Source organism: Phalacrocorax aristotelis, chromosome 3, assembly GCF_949628215.1.
Source record: "Phalacrocorax aristotelis chromosome 3, bGulAri2.1, whole genome shotgun sequence".
NCBI classification, from domain to species: domain Eukaryota; kingdom Metazoa; phylum Chordata; class Aves; order Suliformes; family Phalacrocoracidae; genus Phalacrocorax; species Phalacrocorax aristotelis.
The window spans coordinates 75,000,708-75,014,774 of NC_134278.1; the positions used below are offsets into that span (position 1 = coordinate 75,000,708).

Genomic DNA, 14,067 nt, shown 5'->3' on the forward strand with positions numbered 1-14,067 from the left:
CCAGCACTGGGGCTGCAGTTGCTAACACACACTAGAGCTTGAATTCTTAACCCAAGGACCAGCCTTACTTTCACAGATTAGTTTGTTCACAAGAAAAACAGCAGCAGCTTTCAACCACTTGTTTTATTAACATTTTAGTTACAAGAGTGGGAAGTGTTAGACAAACATAAATAAAACCTAAGTTATTCTTCAAGTGCTCCAGAGTGAACGGCGTCCTCATAGCACCCTCTCTCTTCTTTAGTTTCAGGGTGCAGTTTAATAAGGTCATCAATTCGAAGAATAGTAATTGCAGCTTCTGTTGCAAACTTTAGGCTCTTAGTTTTGACCATGGTTGGTTCAAAGACACCGGCTTGCTTGTTATCGCGAGGTTTTCCATTGATTAAGTCAAGACCAATCCTGAAAAGAAGAAATATTGTCAGACGGAGATGTAGAAAAAGTGGAAATCTAGTCAGGAGTAGGCTGTTCCCAGCGACACATGCACAGGACTGAAGGAGACAGAAGGGAAGGTCAGTGATAACCTACACCCTTTTTTCACATGCAAATCGTGGTTTGGTGAACTGCAGCACAGCTTTCCACCTCGGTCACCAGCCCACTGCACGGTTCATAGCCCTCCTACAGGTAGATACGTACCATTTCAGATTTTTGCGATCCGGGTTAACTTGAGCCTCGTTGTGGAATGCTCTCAACTTTGCAACGAGATCTGTCGCATCTTGAGCAGCATTTACTGCCAACGTATTTGGAATTATTAAGAGGGATCTTGCAAATTCTGCTATTGCAAGTTGTTCACGTGATCCCTAGAAAGAGGAAAAAGTTTTTTAAACCAATTGCTGCAACAAGATAGGGAAAAATACAGCCATGATCGAGAGTGTCCGTAGCAGGTAAGGGTTTTCACATACAGAACCTATTTTTAGGCCAAAGAACCGTATAGTCTTAATTATCAGAGAAAGAGTAACTCGTATCCTCCACTTAAAAGCAGCTTCTTATGTTCTGTAGGATGATTTGGTTCTGTGGTTCATGAAAACCTAATTCTAGAAGAAGAAAATAAATGCTTGAAAATTCACATTGTCCTAGTTTAACACATACACACAGTTACTTCTTTGTGCAAGACTTACCATGCTGGTTGCGTAATTTTCAAGATATATTGAAAGTGCTGCCTCTACAGCACCACCACCTGGGACAACAGACTTGGATTCCAATACCCTTTTAACAACACAGAGAGCATCATGTATGGATCGTTCCATTTCATCACACATGAAGTCATTAGCTCCTCGTAAGATAATGGATGCTGAAGTACGAGCCTTTGTACTATTGAAAAAAGGAATCAGAAGTCAGCTGCGTTGAACAGAATGTAAGTTAAAACTCTTCTGAAATTTTTCTTCTAAAGCCAAGATCAGTTGAGCCAGATTCTTTCAACCGCTAAAAGAAAATCTTAACATTGTTGTGCAACCTTGCAGGACATGCACATTTTAACTTTGGTAAGTCAGTATTTTAAGTTCTAATAAGCAAGAACCGTGTTTGATTTCAGTCTTTTAGAGAAAGCTACCTGACAGAAGTATGACAGAAGATGTCTACTCCTCAAATAAGGGGCAAGTATAATTAGGTATTAAGAAAGTTCTCTTGCATAGCCATCAAGCGAGCTGATGACTGCCACAGAGGCGCCGTGGCCAGCATATTCCATTCACACACAAATGAGATGACAGGAAGCTGGACACTGAGAAGGGATACTGAAGCAGTGGAGAAGTTAATACCCGAGGTATGTTTCTGTCAAACAAACTGATACCAAGTCTTCAGATGCCAGACAGCAGTGGCATACTAAAAACTTCAAGGGAACGTACCATGTGTGTGGACAGTTAATAATTTTGGCTATTCCTACCCACTGAAAAAACCCAAAGCCCTAAAAAAATACCCTTTTAACAACATGGTCCATTTTATACTACCAAGCAGATGACTGATTCAATGAAACCCACGCAAGTAAACCATGTCTTCCACTATAAATGGCAAGATCAAGCTTGCACCTCCTTATTCAGATGAAATTACTCAGATTACCTTATAAAAGATTGTTTCTAAAGAAAATTTTAAGTAAAGTCTATCTAGCAGTCTGATTGTCTCACATTACGGTTGATGAAACAGGTGTCCAGCACCAGCAGAAGAGATTAAGTACTGATACTTTCACCCCTAGTTTGCAGTGGACTTGCATACTCTTTCCCATGCGTGTAACTACTCATACCACTGAGATAGCATGGAAGTAAATAAATGGGATTTTATCTCAAATTTAGTAGAAAATGTACACAAAACTGAGTATTTAAAAAAAGGATCCTTACTTCTTGATTAAAATCAGCTCATCATCACAGATTCTCTCTTGAATCACCTCTTCTGCCTGTCCCAGCATTAATGCCTCAAAACTCTCCTCGCCTTCAAGGTTTGCAAGGGTGGAACATATGGTTGCTTAAACAAACAAAAAAGTGAAATTAGCATTCAATTCCAGCACATCCATTGCCTTTTTCTCAGAACAGGCATACAGAAAGAAAAACAAATTGAAACCAGGTATAAAAACCAGCTTAAGTAGATGTACACGTCTAATTCCCAGGCAGTCATCCAGTATTCTGCGGTTTATAATCGATACTGCTCCTTTTGCTCAGCTGCCAGAGCACTTTTCCACAGCTAGCACAATTTTCGTTACAGTAAAACACAGGAAATGCTTTCTTGCTAATTTAACAATTGACAGAAGATCTGTATAGGAGCAGAATATTTTTCGAGATGTATTTAATGATTTGGGAACTCATCATCTGTCTTGTACCTAACTCTCTAAACAGAGGCTCATGAACGTGTACTAATAAAGACTCCTAAGTAAATACAGATTCTGGTTCCCATTTCCACAAGACGACAGTCCTGTCAGTGCAAGGCAGCATTTTTTTTCCTCCAGTGTAAATCTTCAGAAGTCAACTCTTATGGTACTCATCTACTTTGGCAGAATGGTCCCTTAAAAGCAACAGTAAAGTTAAAACCTAACAAGAATGGCTCAGCTCTACTCATCCTCTCTCTGCATGGCTTGCGTGTTAAGAAGCTGTGTGTTGAAAACTGGTTACCAATATCCTAGCAACAGCTTTTACTTAAAAGCAAAAAAGAAAATATTTTTATATATACACATACCTCCTGATGCCTTAGCAATCCGCTTGAGGTCCTTTTTTACAACTCTTCGTACTGCCATAGCACCAGCATCAACAAAGTATTTCAGACACATATCGTCAATACCTCCAGTGGTGAGAATAACATTGGCGCCAGTGGCCAAAATCTTCTGGATCCTTTCTTTGGTAATATCTGATTCTCTGCAAGGATGAAGTCAAAGTTATAAACCGTCAACCCATTTCCTAAAATCTTAATGAAGAGCTCTGCAAGAGGAAGGAACCATTGCACAAACATACTTTGAGTTCTCAAACACTCACTTAATACTAGTTGTGTCTCCAGAAGTAGACTTTTACCATTAGTATTTGGTATGGCTGGGAAATGTTAACATTTAAAACATTTCTACCTCTTGCTCTCAGCCACAATTATACCGAGCCCCCTCAACTGAAGACATCAAAACAAGCCTGTGAAACCCCACTGCCTTTGTTACTCAAGCCTCCACACACCTCTGCCTTATCTGGTCCAGTTTCTCAGGGTCTGAGATAACAACCTGAACACCAAGCTTCATTTTCGCTTTCTGCAGGCTGAAATCAAGGCATGCAATCTTCGCATTAACTATTCTCTTGGTCATACCTGGCGAGAGAGAAAAAGGGTTTTGTAAAACCAAGTTAAGAGAACATCAAGTTAGCATTGGAGATTAAAACTGATGCTATTTTCATGTTTCGCATTTCTGTTGTTTGCTTCTCCACCTCCAGTTCCACTCTAGTACAGAAAAATGCGAAAGACTTTCAAATTCAGAGAAACTTTAAAAAGGTATCTACTATAACCTCTGTTACCTTTTTAGAGACCCCATCCCCAAAATGTGGATGACCATGAAAAGCTGACCCATTAGTCTCACATCCTTTAGGTTACCTCATCACAACACAGCTCTGCTGAATGTAAGTTCCCTGCAAACCTGACGTTGGCTCCTCACAAGGGAGGTGCTTATGTTCCAGAAGGTTGCAGCGTTACCATGCTGACAGCAAGGTAGGGAAGCTGCAGTAGCTTACTAACACTTTGTGGATCACCAGTAGCCGGCAGACCCCAGCCTACAAACCACTGGTGAAGTGGTAAGGTTTTTTTGTGTTCCTGATTAACTGTTCTGGAATTGAAAGCCCACATGATTTGCAACTGATGCAGTCAGTGAGAAGATCCACACAGAAAGACTAAGGACCAAGTTACCACAGAAGTTTTACAAAACATAGTGTGTTCTTACCCTGTGAGCCCACCACACAGTTCAAAGCGTAACCGTTCACAAGTATACTCTCTTTTTGGCTGCGGCCATGTGCCTTCAAAACATTAACCGAGTTGATTGGATACCGAGCCTGACCCTTCTGGTCTGTATATTTAACTGCCAGTGCAGCATCCACCACCATATTAGCAAAGAAATCACCATCACTAAAAAGCTGTTAAGGTTAAAACTGAAGAAAACTAGTATTATGCTTAAGAAAAAAAAAAAAGTCACTGACAGTGCCCAAACCAAGAGTCAAAAACTGTTTCCAAAAAGGGAACCCCAGAAAGGAATAGAAGTGCTAGCTGTCTTTACCATTCCCTTAAAGCAATGAGTGATTCTTACAGCTGAAACACTGGTAAGATCATTAGGACAGGCTAGCACGATGCTTGCATTTTATGCACTGTTTGTTCCTTTACAAAAACACCTATCCCATGGTCAGTCTGCATTCCCTTGTTAGCACAAAGGCTAAAAATGCAGGTTCTTCTATGACTACGAAGTAAAATGCCGCCTTTTTTCCTCTAGTTTCACTCCCTAGGTACTCAACTTCTGTAATGCGGTATTCCATTCGCACAATTCTTTATCTGGGGTCACTAACGTGTCACAAGGAAATAATACAGTTAAAGCTGCTGAGGTGTGCCTAACCAGGTTTGAATAAATTTGAAGCATCTGAACATGTTTTCCCATGCCAGATAATACCTGTGAAACGTTTTTCACACCCGTTACAAAAATAACAGCTTGCATACTATACACCATGCATAAAAACTGCTGCAAAGGCAACTAGCCTAGTTACTCAAGCTCTCCATCAATCCCTCTCACTTAAATAACTTGATCAAGGTAAAGGATACATTCCTATGATTTTAGAGGACATTGATGTTTTAGCAGCGTTAATTAGGCACTCCCTGCCCAATTCATCTGTGTTAATAATAAGATTTTCATTGATGTAGCGAACTGCTTCCCTGTAGAATAAAGACAAATATTGGTAAAGAATTCTACACCCCCAAAGGCAAAAATCTTACATGTTTTCAGCCCTTCTAAATGCTACCTCAAAGAACACAGGGGTGAAATTAATCCATCTTCTAGGACAGTAGTGACATTTTTATGTGAGACCACAGAAATTAAATCTCAAAAAACCAACCAAACAAAAAAGCCCAAAACACACACCCAAACCAAAACGCCATATCCACTTTGCACCAAGAAGCCTGTATTAATGCAATCATAAATACAGAAACAAACAAAAAGCATGCAGTTATTGTACCTTAAAAAATGCAATGTACTTCAACTGTGTTAGTTTCTTACTTGCAAGCAAGTCGGTATCCACCAATAATGGAGGTAGGATGAATTTTCTGTTTCACTAGTTCGTCTGCATTTTTTAGGAGTTCTGCAGCAATAATTACCTGTTTGAAATACAAACACAAATTACATGTATTCCATACAAACAAAATATATACCTGTTGCCACTAAGTGGGAAGTAGAATCACAAACAGTTCTCCCATGTCTACTCAGTGGAAACGACTACTTGCAACCTAGAATAGTTTCTGACATCAGGTAGAAGCCACCCAATTCCACCCCCTCCCAGCTGTCAAGTGTCTCAGGCAAGTTTTCAGCACTCAGCATGCTTGTTAATCCTACACTTCAATTTCTCATGGTTGTTAAAAATTAAGAACCTTAATTCAGTATATATCCTCAACCTTCAAGAAAGGAAAAATAACAATGAAATTGCAGTAAGCAAATTCCATTCCAGAGCACCAGCTGTGTACGGAAACTAGCATCTCTAAAAAACCACAAGTCTAATTTCTTTATTCTGTAACCTACTTTAAAAAACTCTTTACATTCAGTCAACTGCAAGGTTTTTCATTCTGTATAGTTGATCCACATTGCATCAAGATTCATAACAGATAAATCAAAAGCCACACTGACAACTGAACACTGACTTTCAGTATATCTGCCTGTAAAACTTTCTACGTACCACTGAGGTTGTCCCGTCACCAACTTCTTTGTCTTGCAAGTCTGCCAGCTCACAGAGAACTTTTGCAGCAGGGTGTTCCACTTCTAGCAGTTTCAGAATGGTTGCACCATCATTAGTAATGGTCACATCCTAATTTTCAGAAACCAAATGTTAATATGAGGCGCATTTCTATTATGTTTTTACTGTTGTGTTTCATAGTGTTTCATAATGTTTATGCAAATAAAAGTTAATTATTCTTTGCAAATGCTCATAAAATAACTATATCAAATGTTTACTGCTTCTTTTTAGCTGTGAGTCCCATTCTAACCACAGAAATGTTACTAGTGCTGAATATGAACTTTCTTTTTAGCAGAAAACTCTAAGATACAGAAACTCATCAAACATCTTGCAAATACCGGATTAGTAGTAGTGTAGTGACTACCCTCTACTACAGTGTTTTATTATTATAGCAGCCTGCAAAATGGCAAACTTTCCTCACATTTGCTTCCAATATTTTAAAATATGATACATGGAATATTGCTTTATAATTGTTATGGAATTATCTGAATTATTTTTTGTTCTCTCTCCTGATGTAGAAACCAGGATACACCAGTCAACATCATCACAAGGCCTAACGGTGCCATTCATTCCTGTGAATTTGACCAATACCTGTAAGAGGTGACAAGAACTTATGTGCAGAAAGGAGGTAACTGTGCCACATAAACTAAGGGATTAGATTAAACTAAAATGATGTAACACAGATTACCTGATGCTCAGTTTTACCACAGGTCTTGCCCTACCCCCGTCTGAGAACCATTGAAAAAAAACAGGCCTAACTTCTTAAAGAAAGCTTACCCCAATATCATCCACCAACATCTTATCCAGACCAACTGGCCCGAGAGAACTCTTCACAATGTTGGCTATAGCAGATGCAGCAGTAACTGAATATATGAAAGAAAAAAGAAAAGAAGTTTTAACTTTCCAATTTCAGGGCGATTCATATTTACAAGACAATGTGACAAGAACCTGCGATTCAAACTTGAGATAAAGTGACCTGATTTAGGATTAGGTATAAACCTAGCTAAGCTAGTAATGGCTTGCTGCTTCTAAACAACACAATCTGTGCCAAACCTCACTCTTCCCTCCAAGCTGGTTGAGCTAACTAACCTAGGAAAACTAACCTATCAGAAAGAGAATAATTTTCTGCTGGCTCAGTAAGACGGAGGACACTACTGAGGCCAGAAGAGCAGCTGTACTAGCTTAGCAGAGGTTGGTAGCGCCGTTTCTCATGGCAGCAGCAAGTCATGCCGTGAAACTTCACCCTCATTTACTCCCCAGTTCTAGGCAGATACCGAACAACGGTACCACCGTATGCCAATTAGCAACACAACTTTTTCTCCACTTCGGTTTATGATTCAAACAAAACACTCTGTAATCAAGTCGAGAAGTCAACAGTGACCTTTTAGTCACTACTAAAGTAACATGAAACTTCTAACGTAGTGGCTCGTTTAAAGGATGTTCTGCCAACTTCATTTAGGAAAAAGATACAATCAACCTTTTCCTTCAGACCGTGGCAAGTTTTTCTCTATCCCACAAGCATAGCCACTTAATCTAGAAATTGAAAAAGTGGTAGTATAATGGGAATAGTGACAACTCAGACCTTCACTTTGAACTTCAAACAATGTAACTGGTTTTTTGTTTTGTTTTGGAGGAATAATGGCAGCTTTCCGAAAGAAATGACGCTGGTATCACCAAAGTCGCCATTAACAAGTATCTCAGTCATAAATTAATATAATCCTCATTCTAACAGTTCTGCCTGAAGTATCATCAGGACTGCATGACTCTCACGATCGTCAAGAAGCAGACTTTCAGCTTCTTCCTTTGTCTTTTACCTACTCGGGAACTGAGAACAGCCTCGGAATTTGCAGCCCTTTCCCAAGACTCGGGATAAAACCCTGAGAAACGTGAAACGTTTTTGAGAACGGCGGTTGAAGACACTCACCTTGAGGGAGGCCCCCACTTTCAGCAGCGGGTTATCTCCCCGTGCTGGGGAGCAGTAAGCTTCCCCAGCCGCCCCCTCCCACCAAGGCCCCATGGCCAGCCCGCCTCACGCCCAGCGAGCTCGGGGCGGAACCGAGCCCACCTCCGGTCAGGAACCGCCCCGCTCCCGGCCCGCACTCCTACCAAGGGAGGAAGAGGGGCACGGGATGGCTGCGCCGCCCAGACGCCCGGGAGCGGCACGGCACCCCACGGGCCTCTCGCCTCGCCTCACATATCCTCGGGGAGGCGGTGGGAAGCAGCAGCGCTGCCCGCTCTCCCGGAGCCGAAGGAGGCCGACGGCAGGGCGAGGCCCTCACCGGCGGGGGGCAGAGGCGGGTGCGCACATGGCGGCGGTAACGGCCACGCCGTCTTACCTCCGTCCTGCCCCTCCCCCCGCCGCTCACCGAGCCCCCTCCGGCGGCGCGCGGCCATTACCGTTCTGCGTGCGGATGGTGTCGCCGCTGGTCCGCTCGCCGAAGACCGCCAGGGGCCCCTCCATCGCCGCCATCTTCCCGCCCGGCCGCGGCACGAGAGGGAGCGGGTAAGCAGTGCGCGGAGCCGCGGAATGGCCACAGGACTGCGGGGAATGCTGGGTACATCTCCCCTCCCCCGCCCCTAGGAGAGCGCGGCGGGATGGGGGGGCGGCCCCGCGCGCGCTCCAGGGGCGGGGCCGCGCCCCGTCTGCCCAATCGAGAGGCGCGGCGCGCCCAGCCTCAAGCCGCGATTGGTGCGTGCGGCCGAACAAAGGCGCCACGCTGAGGGAAGGGCGGGAGGACTTCCAGCAGCTTCTAGAAGGTAGGGCGGGATGGCGCGCATGCGCGTTACTACCCTCCCCGCGCAGGGGCGCGGCCGCTGGGGGGGGTCGGTGCTGCCGCCTGCTTCCTGCACACCGGGTGGTGTTTGTGAGAGCTCGGGATAACCTCGCGGCGGCCAAGGAGCTGGAGGATAACCCTGCGCTGCCGCCGGGCAAGCGGTATCACACGCCTCTCGGCGCCGCTCTGTAACGGCAGACCCGCAGCCTGCAATAACCAGTTTTGAGCTTAACAGCGGCTCTGTTAAAGAGGTTTTCCGGGTGAGCGAGGACTTGCCTGCTTTACCCTGTGAGACGGGACTGACATCGAGCGCTCCCCCAGACCTCGCACGCGGCTACCCCGCCCGCAGAGTGGGAGCCGCCCCTTTCCCACCGCCACGCGGTCGGTGCGTCCGCGTGACATCTTCACCTCTGGGCGGAAGTCCTCTCGGGGCTGGCTTCCGGGGCAAGCACCCGCCTCGCCAAGATGGCGGCGCCCAGGTGTCCGTGAGCGGGGGTGAGGTGACTGCCGCCCAGGGCCGCGGCGGGCAGCGGCTCCCTATGGCGCTGAGCGGCCGCCGCGCACTGCTGCTGGCGGCCGGCAGGCTCCAGGCACGCGGGGCGGGTAAGGCCAGCCCCTCGGCGGCTCGCCGTGCTGGCCTTTCTCGAGGTGAGCTCCCGCAGGGTGACCCGCTGGCCGTTGGCTTGGTGGACTGCCGCCGCGCCCAGGGCCCGGTCAGCGCCGGGCTCCCGCCGGCGGCGGCCGCTTGGACTGCCCTGGGGTGGGGGCGCCGCAGAGGCGGGCGGCCTGATGAGGGTTCAAGCCGCGTGAGAGGCTCCCACTGCCTCTCTGGACCCAAACGTTGTGTGGCTGAATGATCTTGCAAGCCTAACTGCAGACTCGTGTGTGCTAGCATAATTAGCGGCGATTGGCCTGACGGGATCGAGGGGTTTTGACTTGTTTGGTACCGTGGTCATCGGTTCCTTCTTTAGTTCACTTTCACTATTTGCAAAGGCTTTGTCCTAGGGATCTTCTAGTCGTGCTTGAATGTATGTTGTATGCATAGGTCTTGAACCACAAATAAAATTTAATGTACTTTTCACTTTTAGTTTACAGTCCATCTCATAAATTTGAGAAACAGGTTGACCTCTGGTAATCCATCTATTCCGTGTTTTTAAAAAAAAGACAATTTTGTCCTGCTGACTTTTACAGACTTATCATTCTGTATTGTAGTTGTTCTGCTGTCTGTGCTTTTTTCTTTTTTTACCCTGTGAGCTTTTATTTCCTGCTTTCCCTTAAGGTCTTTGTTTTGCATCAACTACAGCCAGTCTCAAAACTGAGACTGAAGTGGACACAAGTGAAAATGAGGTTGTTGCCCCAGACTTCACTAACAGGAATCCTCGGAACTTGGAGCAGCTAGCCCTGGCTAGGAAGGAGCGTGGCTGGAAGACAACATGGCCAAAGCGTGAATTCTGGCATAGGTGAGTCAGAAATGAAGACCACAAAAAAAAATTGAAAAATCCACCAGGTGGTACTCCTAAAAAAGGCACTTTTTGGATCGCCCCCTTAGCTGTTCTTAATTAACAGGTATCTCCTGTGTTCAGAGAATAGTAGGCTAGCATCACATGAAAGTTAGCGTATGCGCAGATGATCTCTCCGTCTTTTGCTAAGCTAGCAGTAATATTGCTTAAGCCGCTGCTGTTTAACTTAGGATTCTCCTTGTCACGTGCTGACTATGCGTTGTTTTATTTGACACACTGTAACAGTGTTGTCCAAAAAGCAGATTCATCGCCTGGTGTGCAATGAGTCAATAATCACATACTCAGGAGAGATATTGCAAATTTATTTCAGGGGTGGCAAGCCTGGGTGCTCAGTGGTTTTCCACAAATCAAGTACACCGAAGCTGGATACCTCATTATATTTATACAATAAGTCCACACATATTCTGCTTATCTAATACCTATTCATTCTAATCTACACAGGTAGCTTAATGCCATTAAGTCACTCCTCTTGGCTCCGCTTCAGATTCTTCTGCTCATGCCTTCCTGTCTTTGGGGGTCTTGGTGGTCTTTACAGATGAAGTACCCTGACCCTTTTTAACCATATGTGGTCGAATGTTACACAAGGACAATTTAAGGCTATTTTCTCTTGCCAACTTTCTGTAATTTCTTCTAAAAGGAATGCTTGTTCTTGATTAAATGGATAATCACTGATGGCCAAGATAACCCGTCCCTAAGCTTCGGCTAAATATTAAAGGAGTCTAGATTCACACTAATTAAACATATACAATTCCTGTTCTTTCCAAGAAGAGGTTATTCTCTTACAATAGTCTGGGGTTTATTTTGATTTTGGTTGGGTGTTTTTATTTTGTTTGTTTGTTTGTTTGTTCATTTGGGTTTTTTTGTTTTAGTTTGTTGGGGGCGTGTGTGTGTTGGGGTTTTTTTAAGAAAATGCTGATTGGTTTCTCTCTGGAAAATAAGTTCATTTTAAGCTGGGGATTCAAAATCATTATTTTGTTCTGGAGGGGAGAACCATGCCCGGTTTGTTCATACCTAGAGATCTGATGTTGTCTCAGTGCAATAGAAAATACTTGCTGCAAATCCTCTGTGGTGTGTGTCATGGCTTATGAAGTACTGCCTGACCACTTGCCGATCCTGACAAGCTGTTACCACCTGCGTAAGCAGAAGCCTTTAAAAGACTGCATAGCAAACCTAAGGTGACATTTCAGCTGGAGCAGTTCCCCTGATCCAGTTCATAAGCACGTGTACCACACTGTGCAGGTGTACAGCGCTTGGTCTGGAGCGAGAGTTGGTGTGAGGCAGCGCAGGACTGTGACCTGCGTGACAGGTGGAAAGTTGCTCTTGGAATTTCACTCTGTTGAAGTGGTAAAATGAGTCCTAGTTTATGTCCTAATAAAGTAAGCAAAAACCTAGATAAGATAATGAAAGCAATATAAAGAAATAACTTTAATACTTCATATCAATTATTGTATTTAATAATCATATTAATAGTTCCAGTACATTGTTTTACTTAGTGAGTGACTTTATGAAATTTTATGTGCTTTATATTATAAAATGCATTGAAGCATTTGAATGCGTTCTCTTTTCACATCTGGAAAAGACAGCGCAATCCCATGTGATTTCTTTCGTTCACTCAGATTACGGCTTGAGCGGACACAGCATTATGTAGAAGCCTTCGTTGAGCGCTGTAACGGGGATGTTGTGGTATCTGCCTCTACCCGAGAGTGGGCCATAAAAAGACATCTTTACAGTCCTAAGGGAGTAACAGCATGCAAAAACCTTGGCCGTGTAATGGCGCAGCGCTGTTTGGAAGCAGGGATCAACTTTGTGAACTTTAAAGCTGTTATCCCCTGGGAATATCGTTGCGACTCGGCAAGTATCCATTTCTGGACACTCATTTGACCTTTTCCCCTTTTTAAGCATTAATTTTACACCTCTTCACCATTAGTTTTATGTGGCTTGACAATTCCTTCTTGCAATGCTCAAAAGGGTAACCGTGACAAGCTGCAGTTCCTGGCATTATGTTTCAGTGAGGCTCTTAACTTCCCCCCTCCACATAATGTGCCCAATGATATGTTGGTGCTCATGGCTTTTCTTTGTACTTACTTGGGTCTCTCTGTCTTTTAAACAAGATTCAGGAATTTGAGAAAGCTATGGAGGAGGGTGGTGTTGTTCTGCGTGAGCCACGAAGAATCTATCAGTAAAATGGAGACTGTTGGGAGAACTTCCCAAGGAACAGCAATCACTTCTTCAGATGTGTATACTGGCACAGCGAAGGTCCAGAGCTGGAAAAAGTTGGAACATGGCATCTAATAATAAAATATTTTTGAATGCATGGAAGTGTGTCATGTTCTTGATTCTAAAATCATCAACACCCTTCTTTAAAGGCTACAATAAACTATCATAGTTCAGCCTGATGGGCTAACAATTTACTTCAGAAGTCAATAATTTTAAAGTCTGTTTAATTTTTTATTTGGTTTTGTGTTCGTTCTAACCTGAACTCTCTGAAATGCTTGATCCATGTACAGAGCTGGTCTAACTGAGCAAAATGCAGTTGTTATGTGAATGTTTAGAACTGTAATGAAGTTATGTGCTAAACTTGGTAAAAAGATTAAATTCCCCTAACTTGTCATAGAATGTCCTGAGTTGGAAGGGACCTGCAAGGATCATCGAGTCCAGCTCCTGTCCCTGCACACACAACCCCCAATTCACACCATGTCTCTGAGGGTGTTGTCTGAGTGCTTCTTGAATACTGCCAGGCTTGGTGCCGTGACTACCTCCCTGGGGAGCCTGTTCCAGTGCTCCACCACCCTCTGGATGAAGAACCTTTTCCTAATAGCCAACCTAAACCTCCCCTGGCACATCTTTCTGCCATTCCCTCGGGTCCTGTCATTGGTCACCAGGGAGAAGAGATCAGCACCTGTCCCTCGTCCAACCTTTGTGAGGAAGCTGCAGACCACGATGAGGTCTTCCCCTCAGTTTCCTCTTCTCCAGGCTGAACAAACCAAGTGACTTTAGGTGCTCCTCATACAGTTTCTCCTCTAAACTTTTCACTTCATGGCCCTCATCTGGCTACTCTCTAGTAGCTTTATATCCTCAATGTACTGTGGTGCCCAAAACTCCACATAGTACTCAAGGTGTGGCTGAGCCAGTGAAGAGTAGGGCGGGACAATCACCTCATCTTTGCAGCTTTCTTGCAACCTTTAGATTCTCACTACTTAAACCTCACAGGTCTAGGAGTGAAGCTGCATAAATGCCAGATGTAGGGAGCAAGAAGCCTGTTTCCCTCTTCCAGTGTCTGCTTGGCTGTAGACCAATGCTGTCAACACGTTTTCCTGATGGATCGGCAGAGCTTTGGAGCACACCCAGGCTCTG

At 44.3% G+C, this 14,067-nt stretch overlaps 2 protein-coding genes and 1 non-coding gene across 3 annotated transcripts; 1 reads left to right on the forward strand and 2 right to left on the reverse strand.

The window, feature by feature from the left end:
* Nucleotides 1-108: 108 nt before the first annotated feature.
* TCP1 (t-complex 1) lies at nt 109-9,243 on the reverse strand. The gene is made up of 12 exons (XM_075088027.1): nt 8,817-9,243; nt 7,197-7,282; nt 6,363-6,491; nt 5,693-5,790; nt 5,242-5,352; nt 4,379-4,560; nt 3,630-3,756; nt 3,151-3,326; nt 2,322-2,445; nt 1,113-1,305; nt 631-794; nt 109-396 (listed from the first exon to the last, which is right to left on the reverse strand). Exons 1-12 carry the CDS (start codon nt 8,887-8,889, stop codon nt 183-185), a joined length of 1,677 nt encoding a protein of 558 aa, XP_074944128.1. The 5' UTR covers nt 8,890-9,243; the 3' UTR covers nt 109-182.
* On the reverse strand, nt 7,851-7,986 carry LOC142055866 (small nucleolar RNA SNORA29). The gene has a single exon (XR_012660110.1). It is a non-coding gene; the product is annotated as a small nucleolar RNA SNORA29 (small nucleolar RNA).
* A 349-nt stretch (nt 9,244-9,592) lies between the features above and the next one.
* On the forward strand, nt 9,593-13,027 carry MRPL18 (mitochondrial ribosomal protein L18). Its single transcript, XM_075088031.1, has 4 exons — nt 9,593-9,841; nt 10,473-10,653; nt 12,330-12,564; nt 12,825-13,027. The coding sequence occupies exons 1-4, from the start codon at nt 9,733-9,735 to the stop codon at nt 12,894-12,896; spliced, it is 597 nt and encodes a 198-aa protein (XP_074944132.1). The 5' UTR covers nt 9,593-9,732; the 3' UTR covers nt 12,897-13,027.
* The last annotated feature ends 1,040 nt before the right edge of the window (nt 13,028-14,067 follow it).